This window comes from Sturnus vulgaris, chromosome 2 (genome assembly GCF_052056855.1).
Source record: "Sturnus vulgaris isolate bStuVul1 chromosome 2, bStuVul1.hap1, whole genome shotgun sequence".
Classification (NCBI taxonomy): domain Eukaryota; kingdom Metazoa; phylum Chordata; class Aves; order Passeriformes; family Sturnidae; genus Sturnus; species Sturnus vulgaris.
This window is the reverse complement of record NC_142244.1, coordinates 71,994,343-72,015,751: the sequence shown is the minus strand read 5'-3', so window position 1 is coordinate 72,015,751 and position 21,409 is coordinate 71,994,343. Positions and strand designations below refer to the sequence as shown.

Genomic DNA, 21,409 nt, shown 5'->3' with positions numbered 1-21,409 from the left:
GGTAAACAGGCTGGAACCTACTAATTTACACAAGAGAAAATGCCAACATAAAAGAAAGTATTACACTGCAATAGACACCTAATCAGATTATACTGGACATGAAAAGTAAATTCACAAAAAGGACTATAACATATAAGATTTGGATTAAACAAAAGAAGAAAAACCCTTGCTACACTTTTATAACCAAAAAAATAGTTACATGCACACATACATGCATGTATCAAGGCTGCATATTCAGCTTTATCCATTTTAGATCTAACAATAAAAGTATCTGCTCTTGCTCTGAAAACTTAGTGTAGAAATGAAGGTAAGTTGAGATGCTGATGTTTCATGGTTCTCTTTTAGATCTATATTCATAAGACTTAAGAAGCCTTGGAAGCTTTTCACAGAAGTTAAAAAATCAATGAACAAAAAGAACATTGAGCATACTACCACTATTGCTTCAATTAACACTTTTACACAACCCTCAGTTCAACAACTTAAAGTTTCATATCTGCATATGTACTTGGCCATCAGCATCATCATCTGCATTAACTTCAGGTTGCATGCATTACATCAGAATGTGAGAAATCACAATTAGGTGAATGGCCCAGCTTGGGAATCTGTGAGGGCATCCAAAAAGTAAACCACAAAACAGAAGAGCTGGAGGAACTGGTAGAAGAAGGCAACTTAGGAATTCTGGAGAGGACATGACAGTGCAAAATTGGAAACATTAGGGAACTCCACAGTAAACACAAGAACCACAGAAGAGGGAAAGAGAAATGGAAGAAGGGCAGAGAGGAACAAAATCCCTGTCCACAAATCCTTAATGTTTCCAATCCCAAACTTAGGTACATAAAACTCAGACATTAAATCACAAGAGGAAAAAAAGTCTGTCTCTTCAGTTAAAGTTTGAATGCACAACTAGGAACAGAAAAATGCTTAATAGTTTTCTTTCATTAAAGCATTTTGAAGTACTATCTATAAAAACCAACTATTTTTATATTTTAAAACCTTCTTACAACTCTTCCAATAATCCACATGAAGATGCAATGATATGTTCATAAATGAAAAATTAATCCATAAGACTGCAGTAGGATTTAATGAACTTTAAAGAAACTGAAGTTCCAAGAGAAGTTTTGGAAGGCTTCACATCAAAACAGTCCTTTAGTATAAGTGAGAAAACATCTTGCATAGGTCAGAGACATGGGTACCAGATGGTGGCAACAAGAATTCTTACTTCTATACAAATTACTAATCTAAAAGGACCCCAAAAAACAAAATCAAAAAAAAACCCCACAACTTTGAACAGATGCTGATCCAAACTGCCATATGCAGAAGAAACAAACAAAACTAATCTAACCCCCGCTAAAAAACAAACCCCACAGAACAACACTGTGACCCTAACATTCACCTATCTTTCCAAGACACATTCACATTTGAGAGAACATAGATAAACTGTTTTGATTTCCCTATTTTAAGCAAGCTCTCCAAACCCACCATCTTTTAACAGTAATCGATTTCAAAAGCTCCTTATACAATGCATTCTCTGATCCTGTCTCAGTGTAAGAGCTCATTGCTCTTTCTCCCCACTACTCAAACTACAAAGAGTGACTTTGATCATGGTTAGGTATACCTAAAGACAGGTATCTTAAAAAGGTCACAGAATTCACAAGTTTCTAATGGTTTATGAGGACTAGAGGAATTCTCAGAATATGTACAATTTTAATAAATATTTTTTTAATTACCTCAAATCATTTGTAAATGCATTATAAAAATTAGAGATTTCCCAAATACAGGAGGGGAAAAAAATTAGTTTTTATAATTAAAAGAGGAGCACTGACAATTGTAGTCTACTTTCAACTTGAACTAAAAGAATATTCAAAATAGAATCCACTGTCACCGCATAAGTATTTGATGGATATTTAACATCAAGGTATTTGCCCAGCTCTTGAAAGTAAGGCATCAGCATGTTCCAGTCTTGCTCACAGTAAGGGGTTTTTTTTCTCTAATCGTTCTGCTGTTCCATCAAATTACAGATAGTAGCAGCTAATGCAAACAAAATAGACATAAACCTCCTAAGAGTTGTAAACTATGCAAGTTCATGCATTCCAATAAAACTGAAGTACATACAGAAGAAAAATCTCATTATTTAAGTTTTCATCTGTAACCATTTGCTAGAAAACTTGTACAGGAAGGACCTAATAAAAAAATCTGTGTCTTCAGCAGCACAAGGAACACATTACTTCCACCTCTCTAAAACTCAGGCAACGTTCTAGGGAGATTCTTCCAACACTGCCTTGGTGTTGTATCATTTTAACAAACTTAAGGGCAACAATAATGTCTACGTGTTTTCCATCTTGCCCATTACTTCTCTCTTACATGCCATGCCCTACGACTACTTTGAAAATCATTCTCCTTGTATCATTCTGGTTACAAAATACAATATTTGCTTTCAGAAATGCATCTCCAGCTTCTGAGCAGACTACAATTCCTGCCGATTGTTTTTTTCTCTACATCAAGGTCAGCCTCATTTGTCTATCTGTATATCTTTTTACATCATGTGCATCCATGTGTATCTTCTGTCAGCCATGCAAGCTCTGAGCTTCACAGCTTACACTGCATCTGGTAAGAGTTACTGCAGTTTATTTCTGTATAATTCCCGCCTCAACTTATTGAAATGAAAGTTGTTTATAATTTTCATGCCTATGTTGCAATAGAGAAGCCACAGCACAAGCTCCCCCAACAAGAGGGAGAAAATAGACCAGTGAGGTGACTGACCAGTAAAAGGAATTATGTACTAATTTCTCTAGAATTACCAACTTCCTTCTCTACTAGCAACAAATAAGTTGTACAACAAGTTCCTTGTTGTAACAAATGCTATCCTTCACTATTTTTCTGCATCCACTCACGTTGTGAATTGTAAATGACACTGCTCAGCTGTTCAAGAGATGACTTCATCCTTCATACCACATCAGCTTCCATGACATTCCTGCACAGACAATGTACCTGTCATGACACTAATAAAATGCTTTCATAAGGAAAGCCATTCCTAAAACTGAAGGTGAAAAATCTGCTACAACCACATCATAATTCTAACTAAAAGACAATTCTTAACTTCTACTTGCCCATCTTCTTCATGCAGCCAAGTTCTGAGTGCATTCTGTAGATCTCCACTGCAAATCAAACCACTGTGCAACAATAATTGTTTCTATCCCTGAAGTGATTACATGCCTACTTGAGCCCAACTTTCAATTACTGTCAACTTTCCGTTAATAAATTGATGACATTTAAATGAAACTCATGCTGACTGCATTGGAATCATGATTTCAGTATCTACTTTTAATACTCTAGCACCATTCAGTGAAGTGGGACCAATAAAAGTATGGTTTTTGAATTTTATTATTCCTGAGGTGATGACAAGAAGAGAATAATGTCTATATAAATGTAATTCACATAAGAAGAATATGAACATTAGCATTATCTCCTCATGACAACAAAATTCACAATGAAACACATAAGAAATTGGCTTTTGGGAGGAGAAGGGTTGGACTAAAGGTCGTTTTTAATAAAGAGTGTGAGTGATCCAAAGCAGTCCCTACATTTATGCTGTCTTTCTCCTTAAAGTTTTCAGTAAAATAATCCTAGCCAAAATACAAGACTTTTGAGTTGTACATATTGAAATACATCAGATGAAACAATAATGGCAAGCACATTACATTTTGATTTTTCCCCAGCTGCTCCAGCACTTCACCTGCTGATTTTTTTTTTTACTTAGTTTTCCACAACTACATATTAATCACTTGTTTTAAGTTTATAAGTATCATGAAAAGAAGCCAGTAAAACTGATTGGAAGCCTAATGCCTCAAGTTTTAGCCATGGCTCAAGCCTGTAAAAAGATTATAATGGCAACTACATATACAAAAAGCAACTTATACTCAGTTATAGCCTTTATTCCACAACTTGTTTGTTCATTTACTTACTATTTTAACATACAGCAAACACCAAAGAGCTTAATGCTTTATACCTGGCCAAGACTTACTAAGCATACTGCAATAATAAATAATCCTCTCCAGGTCTTCGTACCAGTAGGAATTGTTCTTCCCACTCCTGCATACAATTTGTTCCATTCTTTAACTGGGATATATATGTTTGCTCCATCCTGAGGGTTCATTTACAGACTGATGATGATCACTAGAAGTGCTGGCTGTAAGCTTCCACAGAAAACAAATAATTTTTTTTCTTAGTGATTAAAGTTCAGAAACATTCTTCAGCAATTTATTCCTACTTCATTATTCTTGCTGCTATGTTTTTCTCACTACACAACTAGAAGCTTCCTCATTCCAATTGTTTTGTATTATATCTAATGCATACAAAAAAACTATGTAATTCAAATTGTTTCTAGGGTATGAAAGAAGTTAGGTGATTGTGTACGAAGGTCAGTCAGCCTCCCCTAATAATCAGAGAGAAATAAGAACTCAAAACAGTTCCCCTATCTCCCAACATTTAAAATTTTAATGAAGTAACTTCCCCTCAGTTTCTCTTGCATGACTAAGGGAAACCTGCATAACATTTGTGATTTAGACACACAGAAGTGAGGTTTCCTAAAGTTACACAGAGGAAGCCTCCCATGGGAAATTCAACCATGCTTACCACTCCTCAGGAAGCATATACAAGGAGACTGTGCTCACCCTGACCTTGTGCCTCCCAACTAGGGGCCCCTTGAAACCCCCAAAGTAGGTATCACAGCCTGTGTGGAGTTTGACTGTTTGAGACACTTAACAGTTTTGAAAACTGTATGAATATTATTTTACAAAACTTTGGTACGGTTATTTTCTGTTCCAATATACTGTCTAGGACACCATGTACATTTACATTTCCCTGTAAAACAAAATTGTATTGCTGTGAGTTCTCTACAGTGCTTAAATAGCCTAGATGTTCAAAAAGGTCAGATTTCTATATGAGAATTTAAGCTCTGGTTGTACTACTGAACACTTTTCTCCATTTTTATCTCCTTATTAACCTATCTGTGAATTCATTTTTCCTGTGTTGTAGGGACAACCCAAAACTCCCTTCCATGGTTTCAAAGAATTCAGATAAGCTCCACAACTCCTCTTGGGGCCCACAGGAAAAATGGTTGGTTCTAAAGCATTCCTTAAATATAAAGGAAAACCATATAAGCCTTTTAATAATGTCCAAAAGTACCTCCTTCAGATAATGTATCAGTATGAGTTTATCAGACATAATTCAGAAGACTTCCACTACAGGGAGATTAAGCATGAAAATCAAACCCTTTGTTCATGACAGTTACTTGCTCCATCACAATTACACCTTTTTCAAAATGGAAATATACAGCTCAGAAATCCCTCCCTTTTGTTGTGCATACAAAAAAATACTGAGAAACTCACCTACTAAGTTCCTCTGGCATTCTAGAAAATTTCTGCTGAATAAGTCATGCTGTATAAGGCACAGTTGACTTAAAATACAAAATATAAAAAAACACATGAAGTGGTCTGATAGCAATTTTTTTTCCATTTTGCCTTCATGGCAAAATGAATATATTCACACATGTATTCATTTCCCTCAAAATAAGAAGCTGACCAACACCAGTCCTGAACATTAAAGAGCAGATTCTTAGCTCACCAACATAATCATAGACTAAGGGCAACACCTATTTCCTTAAACATGATTTTATCATATATTAGAAATAAAATGGGCTGTTTTCCAAAGTCTTTCACCAAGTTTCTAGACCAAGCAAAAAAATCCACCTCTTCATGGAAAGGACTTCACTTCTTTAGTGTGCATTGTCTTATTCTGTTTAGTTCTGCTAAACAGAGTAACACTTTATAGCTTAGATGGGAAACAGGTTTGTAAACTGGAATGCACCAGGCTCCTAAAAGAACCAAAATTCCACAAAAAACAGATCTGGCCACTAGATGGCCTCGAGATAGCAATTTTATGCAACATGGACAGCTACCACTAGGTGGTGGCTACATATCACTAAGTGATTGCAATATGCAGGTAAGCTCAGTAAAAAGTTTATTTTGCTACACTTCACTTGAATAAAATGAAATTAAAGAATGCTAACTTACTGTTATACTTAAAACAAATCTGCCTCCACTTTCATCCCCAAGATCTTCCAATGCTGTACTTGACAGTCAGGGAGGAGGTGGGAGAACACATCTGAGACTAGTCATTTGTTCACTCTCATTTCACTAGAGGACAGTTACTGATAGAGTTCTCTTACATTTTAACTATGTGAGGGAATTTATTTGAGGCTTTCTGTGATCTGCCACCTCTACTTGCAGCATTTAAAGATATCCCACTCTGGGGGAAAAAAAAAAAAAAAAAAAAACAAAACCAAAGAAAGCCTTACTAAAAATTTCATTTTAATTGCTACTCTCCTAAATCTACATACATCAACTTGCTGGAGATTTTTATCTCCTTGTAGGACAAATGTGAATACATGACCCATATATAAAATATATACCTTCCTTATGTTATGATCATTTTTCATTTAATTAGCCAATTTCCTGGTAGAAATACTACTAAAAAGTAAAGGTATATTACTATATATAACTGTGTTTTTGTGAACTCCTCATACTATGAGCACAAACAGCAAATAAAGTTTGTCAATTTCCCTATGTAACCAGTATCCATAATAATCGATACATTCTAATTAAACACACACTTAAATACCTTACAATATGTAAGCACTCATTTTACACATTTCCTTCATAGATAAGCAAAGACCAAACATGAAACAATCATGAAAAATTATGATCTACAAAGTATTTTTGTCCAATGTGTAAGAGCACTGGCTGTGCAGTCAGATGCAGCTAAATACCTATTTGCAGAGAAGGTTGCCAGTTTATGCAAGTACATACTTGCACTCTTGAAGGTGGACACAAGGTTCTGGGAATGCAATTTTGGACATCTGCGACTTAAAGGACTTAACACATATTAAACTCAACAATCTCCTTGGCCTCCAAGTGCAGTGCTAATGAAGGCCTGAACCAGCATTTAAAAGGAAGAACAAGTTCACACAATAAAGGATCTAAATAGGTTGAATACAAAAAATTATAGAACATAGAAAAAGGAGAGGAAAATAAAGCAAAAAAGAAAGAGTCACACCTCCTTTTGCCCCCAAGAATATACTCTCTCTGTGCTCCAACTACAGAAAGAGGTGAGACTACAAAATTCACTTTGCTACTCCATAAATGTGTGGATAGATTTGCTTTGTGAGGCAGACACATATATGTTTGTCCCAAGACGCACACACCACATCATACATCAACATGAAAAAAAATCTTCTTTGAAAGCATTGCAACCTGCATCTGCAAAGTTAAAGAGATTGAAAAAACATTACAGAAGAAAGAATTACTACAAAACCTAGGTTGAAAGACACGATGGAGACTTCAGTGGACAATCAATCAGCTTTAATCCTGATGAATTCTCAGCAGAACAGATCTATCCCCAACACCAAACTTCCATCCATGTGTTGCTAAACACATTTATTTCAGAAAAGAAAAAAATCCTCAGAAATTAGAGAGAAATAAGTAATTGGTAAAATTAACACAAAGTCCTTGTAGAAACAGTTTCTAATTGCTAAATCTGATTTTGCTTAATGCAGTACACAAGTTACAAGGCATGCATAGTATGAACACAGTACATGACAAAGAGCTTCAGGAGAGCTGGTTGAAATCAGAGGTTACCTGAAGACAATGCATTTTTATATAACAGTGGTTAGTTCAACCTGAAAAGGAGTATGGTGGGATTTGTACCAAAAATCAACCCACAGCTGTTTAATTCACTACACTAACATCAGCAACTTTTATTCAGCACATCTTCTCTCGCAAATTTTTTCTAGTCAAAAATCAATCGCCAGATTCCTGTGATCTGATCCTTAGGTCTAGCTAGAAGATGATAGAATTTCCAGTTCTAGACTTTCAAGCATTCACTATGATTTTGCTTTGTCCCATTACCTTGGTGACAGATACCACCAAAAAAAAGGCAACATTTGCTGTATCTGGAACAGGAAGTGTTTATAATTTGTGCACAGGCAGAAAAATCTGTTCATTACAGTACATTAATGCAATTTATCACAGCTCTCTTTTATATGCCATAGGAAAAAGATACAATTAAGATATACCTCAGTAGGTCTGGGATGCAAGATAACTTACTGAAAAATGCCAACATGAAGATGCCATCATTGCCCACTCTAAGCTGATCTGCATCACTGAAATCATCCCGTGGTGGATACTCTTCTTCCTGGATTTACAGGTTAGTGATAATTTAGTGAAAAGTTTAGAATAACTATCTATAGGATAAAGTATTAATCATGTTTCTAAAGCTAGAAGAAAATTGACATTTCTGTAACATGTCCACATAAAGGATTTTTTTTTTAAATAATTTTTAACTATAAAACAAGTTTTATTCGTTGCTTATATTGACAGAGCCCAAGTTTTCTGCAAAAGTTGCTGTAGAAGAAATGTACATACTATCTTATTCATCTTAAATGAAACTAGAATTATTTCAGATTAGTACTTTGACAATCAAAACCAACTTTTTTTTTTTTTTACTAACTTGATATGTAGCCAAACTATTAAATTTTTTTGAAAAGTCATCACACAGTATGTGCTATATTTTTCCTGCTGGAAAGGTCTTCTAATAATTTCCTTGATAAAAAAAGTTATAGAATAAAGTTAGTATCTTAAAATCAAGTGCTGATGCAACAGCACTGCACTAACCAATTTTATAACCCACAGCCAAACATAAGCAAGGCAAAGAACACCTCCAGGGTCACTAGAGGGCGCGAGCACATTAAAAGTATCTAAAAGGCTTCTAAACTCAAAAAGCACAGCACTTGAAGTCAAACAAAAGCAAACAGAGACGTCAGTTAAAACGATCCAAAGATTTCTTCTATTGAGTCAAAATACTGGACTTTAAAATACTGAAAGTGAGAGTTGCTTTGTTTCTCAGCATTCGATTTTCAACAGAATTTGGCAGATATTCTATATGCAGCTCTATGCACAGGTGAAACATTGCTCCAGCTGGAGACTGGGAAATACAAAAGTTTTCACAGTAACAGCACTTCCTAAAGAGCCTGATGAAAATGAAAACCAATTAAACACCATTTTTATACTTGAATGAGTAACATCAAAACAATGCAGAATGACACACGTTAAATAATGCTGTCAGTAGCAGCAATAAGATGGTCTAAACAGAAGTACAAATAACATCCTTATTGTAATTTTTCCTCCTACTACCATAATGTATTGGAACTGACATAAGAAATTACCTATAAAAACAAATTAAATCAAGAGAAAACAAGTGACATTTACTTGGCTGTTTCACCCACAAGCACTTATTACAGAAATAATTTTTATGACTAAAAGGGCATTAAACGAGCACAGTGATCTAAAGCTCTGTCACATGTCCCCCTTTGTCAACAGAGCAAAATAATTTACCATCGTATGGCAATTAGGTTAAAAACATGCTCGAACAACTGCTGTACAAACTCAGAGCAGTCACCTTCACCCTTCGTAAAACAGCTGTGAAATTCCAGCTGTGCTCTGTATTTCAGATTAATTAACCAAGACATTGTATCAGATAACTTACTTAAAAAACACTGCTATTCACACAGACAATTCTAATGGAGGCACAAAAATCCAGTTAAACAACAATCCTTAGGGGCTATAATTCAACTCCACATCATTTCAGGTGTTCCTAAATGGTCATCTTAAGTGACTAAGAAAGCATTAGCTTGTTAAACTCAATTTTGCTGCAGCCACAAGACTGATGGAAAGGAAGGGAATAGGAGGGAAGGAAGGGCTGAAAAGGCGTTAAAAAAAGAGCTGCATTTGTATGTGTTTATCTCCGAAATGCATGCCATAAAACTTCCTTTTTTAAGTCAGGACAAAAAAAAGTATTTAAAATTTTAATTTCACAAGGTCTACAAAACCCATACATCATAATTTTGGACTTGTAAAGAATTGTCTGCTAACTACTGTACTTCATACTGGCATTTCCAAAACAATTAGTGAATTTTGCTCCATGTAAAAGCTGCTTCATAAAAAAGAAAATTTTGGTCAATGAGTAACAAATTTAGCAGAGCCTTCTCTGAGGCTTACACATGCGAGAAACACGGGTCAATAAATACAGCTCAGGAACATGAGAGCAGATATTTACAAGAAGCACTGTTCTATTATATGTGAACAAGTATTAATTTATCACATTCCATGTCAAAAAGAAAGATGAAACTGAGTTCTCTTTAGTGCCTCCAAAAACCAGCATCCAAAAATTATGAGTGTCTAAGAAACTAAATACTTAGAATACTAAGAAATTAAATTAGCCTATATCTACATCACTTAGGATTATGAGGTTTTATGAGCAGTCCTGTAGAGAGAAAACACTAATTGTACACTGCTCAAGTCCCACTAATACTGCCTGTCATTCAGTGCTCTCATTTGATCTGGTTGGTGTCAATTGCCCTAGTCTTTCTTCAAAATATAATTGTTTGCCACCATGCAGTGAGGAATAAAAATGGGTTATGAAGAACAACTGTCCTCTACGCTGATGCTAAGAGTTAAACATATTTTCAGAAAATACTTCTGTTAGATAGCGACATTTTTATCAATGAGGTATATATTTTATTTATATTTTTCTTTTTAATGAGAAGAATGTAAAACAACACATGCAAATATAGAAGATATGTAAAGTTATTTCAATATGTCATTGATTTTTGACAAATTTAGCCAAGTTAAGGAAGATGGACAGCATTTCTTGCTTTCTAAATAAGCTGACATCTGTAGGAACAGAAAACTAACTGCTCCTATGACCAGAGAAACATCTGAACAGCAAATTATATTATCAACATAAATGGCATGTCACACAGAGTAATTTCTCTAAACAAAAGAACATCAAATGGTACACAGCATCTATTAAAGTTTAATCTATTAAGTCTCCATAAACTACAGTGCTCGCTGTAGTATTCTGCAAGAGGAGGACTGTTTTTTCTCCTCAATGTTTTTTAGCTTTTTTTCAAACTGAAATCTAGCATGGAATATAGGGAGACAATCACCTTATTCAAGTAAAGAACCACTAAACTGATATAACTCTTCCCAATGCAGTGTTTACAGAGAAAAACTGAAGAAAGGGTCAAATTACTTAATAAACCCCATAAATTATACCTTCAGCATACAAACCAATAGGGAGAAATTAATTGTGGGGGAGAAAAGGCACAATTAACCCCAGAAGCATTTGTTTGCCAGCAGGAAAATTCATAGCAAAGTCTAAACTAGAGAGAACTATACCATACCTCTGGACGACTGAGGAATATTTCATCAAACAGACTCCTAGATTCCCTAAACTGGGCGTGCTAAGCATGTAAAAACAGAAAAACATAAGACAAATGCAACTGAAAAGCATTAAGTAAAAGCCATTCATTGCAACATACAAACAAAGTCATTAAAGCAGTATTTTTGTCCATTTAAATTGCCCTTTCAAAACTGACCTTGAATTTGAAAAGAAAAAGCCAGGATAACTAATGCTACCACTACTGATAACACAGGACTAGTACAATGTCTTTGATAAAATGAGACATCTGGGAGCATTTGAAAGGAATACATGTTTATACACAATCTATTCCTCAAAGACAAGCTACCCAAAGAATTATAAAATTATTGAAAGTTTCAGTAAATGTTAAGTTTAGATTGTTCATATTATCTGTTAACACAGCGCCTGTGATGAAGTATTTAATATGATCACATTAAGGATCTTTTGAAGTGGCCTACAAGATTTGGGGGGAAAAATATGAAAGCTGTATAATAAGTGTGCTGCCCTTACATGTCATTTTCCTCTCTTTTGCTTGATGAGTAGATTTGAACCTTTGCTGCACACTTTGGAGTACACCATGAAAATGATCAGCTTCACACATCGCTCAAGGTAGCATAAGGACATTTAACTTTTTCTAAGTGTTCAGATTATTGCTGTAAAGAGGCAATATATCCTTGTTTGCAAGGAAGAAACCAGAAGCTAAGAACACAGCAGAATTCACATTTGTAAGAGCACTAATTTCATAAGGCTGAAAATAAAAACTGAAAAAAATCTACATGTTGTATAATTTGTCTACGTTTTGCAAAGTGTGTAACACTCAGGTCAGATAATGTCTGCAGCTGTCACTTGTGAAAGTGAAAAAACAATTGAACTTTGCACTATTGTTACATAATTAAGTTACTTATCTGTTCTTCCATGGCTATTCAGAGGTAAAACCTTCCCCTACAAATGGCAAACCACCACTCAGACTGTAACAAGAGCCTTCTTTCTTATTCCAACCATCTGCCACATTAAGACAGTCTTATTACACAGTCTTAGTCTATCTCAGTGCAAATCCAGAGGTATTAAATAAGGTAAGGATTTTGTGGCAGCATCACATGGTAAGACAATTAAAACAGCAGTAATTAAAACTGCACTGGGACATAATTTTACTATCACCTACAAAACTGAAACTCAGCCTCAGCATTTCTTACTTTTTCCCCACATCCCAGCTTGGCAACCTTAATGCTGTTTCTCTAATACAGCTTGTGTGCGTGCACACTTTTGCTTAAAAAAAAAACCAAAAAAACACCAGAAGCAAACAACAGAATTACCATCAAACTTGAGCACTTCAGCAGTCAGCAAGAATGTGACTTTCAGATACACTTCTGATACTGACTTAGCACTGCCACAAGTGTAGAATCTTTTAGTCAATCTCTGCTTTGGGGGAATGATAGTGTGTTCTTACTGATTTTTGTAAGTGAAATTCTTATGGCATCAGCACATAGTTCTTGAATTTCAAGCTCTCCTGTATGCTCTAGTAAACCAGGCTGTGAAAAAGTTTATTTCTCACTTCATTACTGTATCCAACTCTCTTGCCTCTTACCTCCAGCTTCCTATTCCCTCTTTTCTCACATACCAGCTGCAGTTCCTTTCCCAGGACTACATTTTGTCCCCACTTGGGTTCCTTTCTCCACCAATCTCAGTTAATCCTTTTCCCTTCTGTTTCTCATTTAAGACTTTTACTCTGTCCATACCATTGCCCTCCATTCATCCTTGCCTTTTCTTATTTTGGCTTAGACCCATCCTCTCTGATCCCTGCTAGAGACAGTTACCTCCCTGCTCAATTAAAATCAGACTTCTCACAACATGTAAGGTTCAGAGGCTCAGCCATTGTCCTTCTTCCCTTCACCCACCACTGAAGAGAGCTCAGTCTAGTGGCTTTCCCCTTCCCTTCTAGCTGAAGGCTAAGAATAATAAAACTGTTTCAGGGCACACCGAAATTGCTATTTCTCAGGTCCAATGTTTTCACCAAAAGCAGTCAAGAACAGCCATAAGATCCATCTACTTTTAGATCTGTAATTCTACTCTCATATAGAGTATTAGAGAATGCTCTCTGGAACAGCACATCTGAAGTCCCATCCCCTTCAGAGCTATGAGCAGCCTAAACTTTTTTATGCAAGACCATCTCCATGCATTTACAAAATTTGAAGCTGTATGTATCAACTGAGGAAACATTTTTCAAAAACTTGTGGTTTGACCAAAACCAGGCAGGCTGTTTGAGGAAGGGCAAAAGACATTTCTGTCACAGTGACCAAACTTGTAAGAAAGAGTAAATAAAAGTTTAAAACAACAAGACAAAGAATACTTGTTCTGTTTTGGCGTTCTGCTTGTTTGTTTCGCTTAGCTTTATTCTGGAAATTGGCTGAACCTCAGGCTGAGTTCTCAAGAACTACCACTACTGGTAGTTCTCTGTATGTCAAAATTTGTGCTTCATAGGGTTCTAGATGTAAGAACAAGAATCTTGTGTGAGCTGCACATCCTGTCTGCAGTGTCACAAGTACTCTATAAGGGGGTCGTTAATACTCCAAATTTGTAATTTCATAATAAGGGTTTCATTCAGACCAGTATTTCAGAAAAAGTTTTATTAATGACAAGCAGTAAGGACAGACTACAAAGAATCCATGCTCCTCTTAGAGCAGACAAAATGTGACAATGGAGATCATCCTCTCACTGCTAAAATTTACTAAGTCAAATCTCCGTGGTTTCCTACCAAATTCAGTCAGATTTGTGTGGCACAGTCACTGGTGATGTTACACAAACTCACTTTAACATGAGCTGTGCATCCCTTAAAGCGAGTGCTGTGCACTGCAAGCACTGTGCAGCAGTCAAGGAAGGACCTGCCTCCTGCTGGGTGAGTAAAGGCTTTTCCTAGTCACAAGCACATTGCAGCCAGTAAGATTTTAAATGTATATCAAGTGTAACCACATTTGATCTCAAGGAGATTTTTAGTGAAAGGACCAGAAGCCTTTGTTTGGTATAGTATATTATGGTCAATACTACCAAGCAGCAAAATTCCCACATTCCAAAACTTCAGAGAAAAGAAGAAACTTGCTTACAAAACTAACATTTACCACTAACTGCAGATACCAATCTTCTATTCTGAAGACTGTATTCTTCATAAGGTTAATACTTACAAAACTAGAAACACTGAATATATGCCTGTGAATTGTTTACCACAACTCATGTAGTGGCTTTTTCAAGTACTTGGAACATTTCTTTGAACTTCAGTATTTAAGTTTCCATAGATCAAACAACAGGAACCTTTCCTTTTAAAACCATCTACACGATTTGGGGTCATGACCCTTCCAGACTATTGAAATTCTCCCTTCCTCTCTAAAGGTCTTCAGTAATTCTTTTGGTTTTACATCCAAACCAGTACACATTAATGATAACTCTACAAAGTAACATTAGTAGGGAGATACCTACTTAAAAGTTGACAAAATACTGGATAAAACAGTGCAAATTTTGGCTTTTAAAAGACTGAATATGATGTACTTTCTACAGTACTTACAACTAACTTACATTATCTATATAAACATAAACTCCAAAATATTTAAATCATCAACCCACCCTTATTATAGTAGTGGGTCATAATATGGGCTCAATTGTTATAAATAATTAGCCTAACACATTTCACAAAACTGAAATACAGCAGAAGTGTATCACTTACTCGCTGGGCAACTTCAGCTGCAGCAGCTGCCATGGCTGCAGCTTTGGCCTTCTCTGCTTCATCATACGTAGGAAGAGAGGTAGCTACACTGTATGGAGGTGGTACAGGATAAAACTCATTGTGTGTGTCTGTTCAAAATAAAGATGTTATTAATTTTTAAACCAGAAAGATGTCAGAAATATTAACTTTCACATGCACACAATTATTTACCTTTAAAATCTATTTTTTCACAGGGGCTGAAACTGAGGATATTTGCATTTTTAAGTTCTTATAAATATTTTTAAAAGAAAAACTTTTAACAGCTTGATGCTGCTACCCAAGGCAGAAACCTTAGCATGGTGGCAAGGAGTCAACAAATTTATGAAGAAAAAAAGTCATATTTGGTTAGTTATATCCCCAGGTATTCCAACCAAATGCTTTTTATCCAATCATACAAAAGATATTTAGCAAAAAAAAGGTTATAAATATCAGTATAATCTGTTACTTCAGTCCTGTAACAGCCATGCTGTATTCTTATCAGTTTGGCCTTGTTGCCAACTCCAGTTGCTCTCTGAAAATCAGTTTTTTCAAGATTTCAATTTCAACACATTTTTTAAAAAATTGTTTCTTCCATCAAAATAGACCACAGATTTCATTCTTCTGTGTTGTAACAGTAAGACATTGCCATATAGAATAGAATTATTAACCATATTAATTAAAAGTACTTAAAATATGCCTTGAACTTCCTCCTACAGCCAGCAGTAGCTCATTAAAAGGCTGTTTACGTGGTAAAGGTTTTGTCAGCACAGGTCACATGGCAAACAGATTTGTCAGCACACCAACACAAGGATGTTATATATAGGGATAATTCCACACAGCTATGTATTATACTTGCAAACACAGTCTCAAAGAACAGGGACAGGAAACTGTTCTTTTAACAAACATTAAAAAAATTAGGTTGGCAGTTACTCCTAAAATATTTATTTGGCACATGGGAGGCACAAATCCATGTAACTTTACTTAAACAGGAACTTCAATGGTGCCTGCTGTTAAGTCTCCCATATCCCCAAGTCACAACCTTCTAAGAAAGGGAGCAGTGAATAAATGGGTAAAGAGACCCATTACTCATTCTTCATGAGAAGTTTTATCAAGAGCCTTTAAAGCAAAATTAAAGCAATATTTTCACCAAATTATGTAACACACTAAAGAAGCCTGAAGAGTTTTTTATAAGCAGGCAATGAAAATTGCTAATGAGGTCTAATAATGGAGCACTACTCAAAAATGTAGATGAAATGTGGAAATGAACTATAAGCAGACTTAAATAAAACCTATTTAACTAATTAATGAACATCCATTTAGTCTAGCAATTTGGAACAAGCAGCGTCATCTACAAGTGTGCTTCTTCTGAACAAATCCAAGGGCTGCACATCAAAGGACAGCTTTTTACTGCAATTGTGTGCATGGAAAAAAAAATACATGGCAGCATCAGACCACTTTGAACCAAGGGCTGATTCATACAGGCTCATCCCTGACAAGCTGCTATTTGAGAAAAATACCTGAGGTTGCAGCTGCTTCCACAGCTATGCTACAGTAAGGAGGAGGGGAAGTATCAGCCTCAGGTAAGGCTGCTGTCTGCGGAGGCTGCGGAGTCTCTGCAGACGTCGAAGGCTGCTCAGCCGCTGCAGACTCGGGGGGGTCATCCTCATTGTGAAGCTTAGGAGAAAAACATACACATTTCAGAGACATTCAAGGAATACTTCCCATGACAACCTAACACTTGCAGAGACATGTTCAAAGGAATACAAGATTAGAATCATCAACAAAACAAATTATTTACAAAACAGCATGTGACCACTTCAAGTACTCCAGCTAAATTCTCTTAAGCAATCACCTAAAGATTATCTTAACTGCCTTGCCTTTTTTTCCCCAGGAATGGTTTTCTTCTCAGGGATTTTCAGGGAGTCTTAAAAATCTGGAGTTTTCCGTGTTTACTATATGGCAAAATACTACTATGTGAATATTTTAATACCATTATATTTTTCTTCTTATGTACAGTCATAAAACGTATCAACCTATTTTAAAGCTCATCAGGTGAGAAATACTATCGTTTATTGTATTTATCTAGAAGAAAAATAATTAAGACATATTTCTACTTCTGTAACTGGGACTTTCATTCTCTTTCATCTTGTCAAAGAGCTTCTCCATGCAAATTCTACGACTTCTCAAAATATTCTGCTTTTCTTTACACTCTGGAAACAATCCAGTCTCTACAAAACTTCAAAGTTGCTGTTTTGTTTTTTTTTTTTTTTCTTGATTAAGACAGTTTTAGAAAGACAGGTACAGTAAAGCATATACAGAAATAAGAATTGTATAAGGAAGAATATTGATTAAAACTATGGAATTGAGATCCATCAGTTCATATCTTTTCTTAGAGAAGACATTTTTTATTATTTTAGCTAACTTGATAGTTCTTAGACTGTATCAAGCTTTTAAAAAGAAAGACTACTAGAATTTAAAAAGTGCTGGTTCCCAGTAGTGTGAACTACAAGATAAGGTGCCTAGAAGGCAACAACTGAAGCAGCACATGTAAAACCCAGACCAAAAAAAATAAGATTAAATAAACATATCTAAAAGAGGAATTCTATAACCTCAAATCGGTACTTTTTATAAATACTCTACAGCAAAATATAATTTCAGTAACAAATATTAAGTATATAACTACAATTATTTCCCATTAGGCAAAGTACAAACAGACTACTGGAAAAAGTGCCCTCTGAGAAGAAGGCATTAAATTTCTTATTAAGCAGTCTAACAGTCACACTTAAATTGTTTTAATACGCAGATAATATCAAAGTTCACAGAATGGTTAAGGTTGAAAGGGACCTCTGAGCCCATCTAATTCAACCTCTCCGCTCAACAAGAGGCACTAACAGCTAGATGCATGAGACCACATCCAGACACCTTTTGAATACCTTCAAGGAGAGGGACTACATGGGCTAAGCAGAAAATCTGTTTCAGTGCTCAGTCCCCTTCACATTACTAAAGATAAGGGGGAAAGAATGTTTCCTAAAGCTCAGAGGTCACCTTCAATAGAAATGATAGGTGTTTTTGAGGGTTTCTGGGTCCTGAGCAACCCGGTAATTTAATGCCTAATCAGCGATCCAGAAGTAGCAGTAATACAAGAAATATTTTTAGCCATTTCAAGTAGTTAAATCCAAAGAAAACAAAAGTACTTCAAAATAACCTAATATATTCTGAGATACAGAAAGGAAGTGAGAATACAAACCACTCAACTCTAAAAAGGTCGATCAGATCAGAAAAGCAAGCTGAGAGCTACAAGCCTTATGGTTTTAAATTAAGTACAAAAATTCACAAGAAGAATCTAGTATTGCAATGGATAGAGCCAAAATAAGCCCATTCTTAAATAAAACGAATTTGATTAACTAAGGTATAAAGAACAAAACACTGCTGGCATAGTTCTTACACTAGTGGCTGGTACATTCACCCTCATTTGGGATGTGTGTGTAGTTCTGACTACCCCACCAAAATAAGCTGGTCTTTGGGCAGAGGAAGAAGTAAAGCAAACTTAAATGGATCTCTGCTACTTCCATTCTTCCTTGCCTGCCCTCCTCCTCTTCAATCACTGCAACTTTTTTCCCTACCACACCACAGTAAATGCTGTCACTATTCTGAAGATATTGAGATCCACAAGTATGTCATTGGTCAAAGAGCATATCACTCCTAAAAAAAACAAAACAAAAAACTTTGTCACTCCCCAGAAATATAACTTGAAATCTTCTGCATGCCTTTTTGAAAGCTGTTTTACTCCAAATTATCTGTAATATACCAACAGGGGAGTAATTTAGTAGATGAAGTTAGCATGAAGATCAGACAAGAATATGTACATGAGACTTCTTGCCTTCAAAGACAAAACTAATGAGTCATTCAATGATTATAGCAATTGCAATTAGGAAATGGAAAAATTCCAGCCTAAGAGTTACTTACTATAGAGACCCTTTATGCCCTTTAGTGCCAAAGTGCCTTTATTTTGTAAGACTTATGTTTAGGAACCAAGTCTCTCTATTTATCCTCTCTTCTATTACAGATGCCTCTCAGAAATTCTAAAAAGTACCAAGGTTATCCTAATGCAGCAACTTGAGGAAAAATCTTCATCCCTTTTATTAAAAAAAAAAAAAAAGCCAAAAACCAACAACCCCAAATAATTGGATTAAGTAGCTTGAATGTTTAAAGCTAGGATAATAAACACAAGTTGTTCCATGAACACAAACTAGCTTTTGTTAGCTCTTGTTCCAGTTTCCTGTATCCTACCCTCTCATCAAGGCAGAAACTTCAGCTCCTTTTGAAGGACTACTTTGCTGGGTTAAAAAAACCCAAAAAAACCCAACACAAAACAAAACCCACCCTAACTGCAGTAGAACTTGCCCCAGTAAAGTGGAACTTTTGCCTACATCAGCAGGGTATACAGCAGTGGTTATATCATTTTGTCTTGTAGCAACTCTGCCTTGTCTACACAGAGCACTGACTCTCCTCTCTGGAGTCACCAGCTTGCTTAAAACCAGTAGGAATCTCACTACCTTTGAGCCTCCCCTTCACATTTAATTTTGGCTCCTACTGGCGGTAAATTTAGAACTTATTTTTAGAGACAGGAGAAGAAGAGGCCTGACAATCTTCATAGGCTTCATTGCCATAGAAACCAAGCTAAAAACATCCAGAAAGGAACAGAAAGTGTCTGTTTCAAGGTATTACTTATGCTATGTACCTAAATGTCACCTGAAGCAGCATTTAGCTTTGAAATTATATAAATAGTATCCAAGATTTTCTTTTTCCAATAGTAAGAATGTTTCACCTACTGTTTAATTAAAGGACTAAGGAGTAATCACAGTTCATCATCTCAGCCCCTCCCAAGCCCCCAATGAACCATTATTTGATAGTAGGCAATATAGCTGCTTTTGTCAAGATTATGGTCAAAACAATTACCAAGACCTATTACAACACAGACAACTGTAAATTAGTACCTTCCCCTATTCTCTCCCTCACATTTTAAAAGTGGGTGACACTGAAATTTTTTTCTTTGTGTTTTAGTCGGTATTTGGGGAATTTGCCTGACTACATGGAAATACACTATAAAAAGAAAAAGTGAGTACTTTGCTATTAGACACATTACTCTTAAACTGTTCATGCCAGTATTTCAATCCCTGCTTTTGCAGCCCTCAAACTACAGTGCATTACAGGCTCATATTCTCAAAAAGTATCTATGACAGGACAGGTAAAATTCAAAGATCAATTGAGGAGCAATGGACGTTCTGCCAACAATGACTCAGTCTCATGGTAGCGGTGACCAGCACAAGACAACACAATAGTTTCCTTCATATGATTTTTACCCTACACTGTCTTCAGTTTCCTTCCCAGAAAAGAGGTACAAAACAGTGATTCACTATTTCATTTCAGAAGTTAAAATCAATGCCAGACCTCTCAGCACCAAAAGATAACTATTTTATACAACATTTATTTTCCACTTCTACATTAATAATTTATTTTTAAAATAAATTATTCTTATACAATATACACAATTATTCCTTCCACAATTGATTTCCTTAAGTCTGTTATTCTGTATAATTGTTTCCAAAGTAATCAGATGCAATATCTGAAATCAGTTGACAGCTTATAAAGAAATATGATCCACAAGAAAGTGCTTAGAACAGAAGCTTTTACTGAGGGGATGGATAAAGATATTTTAAATGTTTAGGCTTATCAAAATAAAAACTAAAAGTGAAAGATCCCATTCTCTACTTAACACTTTTTATCTATCTGCAGATAGTAACTTTATGTGACCTAGTGATGTTCGCTTTTCTGGCTAAATGGAGTTGGTTTCATTTCTGATGAACTGATTGTACAAGAGTGGCAATATAAGCAAGTTATTCAACTATGCCATTAAAAAAAAAAATAAAATCTGGGGAAAAGGATATAACAAGATGTCTGTTATCACCTGTACCAAAAATACATAAGATTAGAACGATGCTTTTTGATAAAGTGCATTGAAGTAGCACATGCTAATTCTAGTCATAGTGTACAAAAACCACTCAATTTCTGTTACCCGGTTTTACATTTCAAAAGCTGCTCTTTACCCCTTTCATAAAATATGATTTAAGGAAACCAATATATTATAAAAGTATTGCAACACAATTAACTTCAACAGCATATTGCACATTTTAAAATTTTTTTTTATAAACTTTTTCTTTTTCACGCTGCTTACATAGTTTCTTTAGTGTAGCAAAAATTATGCAGCGGATACTGCCATACAAGTTTAAAAAAAAGAAAATCCCAAACAATTAGCAAACTTTCTTTTGCTGTTTCTTTTAATGCCTTTATTACCAGTTCATC

General features: G+C 35.5%; 1 protein-coding gene across 4 annotated transcripts in view; it reads right to left on the bottom strand.

The window, feature by feature from the left end:
* The window catches only part of NDFIP2 (Nedd4 family interacting protein 2), a 46,138-nt gene that overhangs the window by 10,197 nt on the left and 14,532 nt on the right, over positions 1–21,409 (bottom strand). For 2 of the 4 annotated variants that reach the window (XM_014870991.2, XM_088159810.1), the window contains exons 2-5: positions 16,564–16,720; positions 15,029–15,156; positions 11,300–11,359; positions 8,163–8,250 (exon numbers count right to left, since the gene is read on the bottom strand). In XM_014870991.2, coding sequence (XP_014726477.2) covers positions 8,163–8,250; positions 11,300–11,359; positions 15,029–15,156; positions 16,564–16,720 — 433 coding nt within the window. The remainder of the gene's footprint in view (positions 1–8,162; positions 8,251–11,299; positions 11,360–15,028; positions 15,157–16,563; positions 16,721–21,409) is intronic. The other 2 variants (XM_088159811.1, XM_014870992.2) reach the window with 1 other exon arrangement.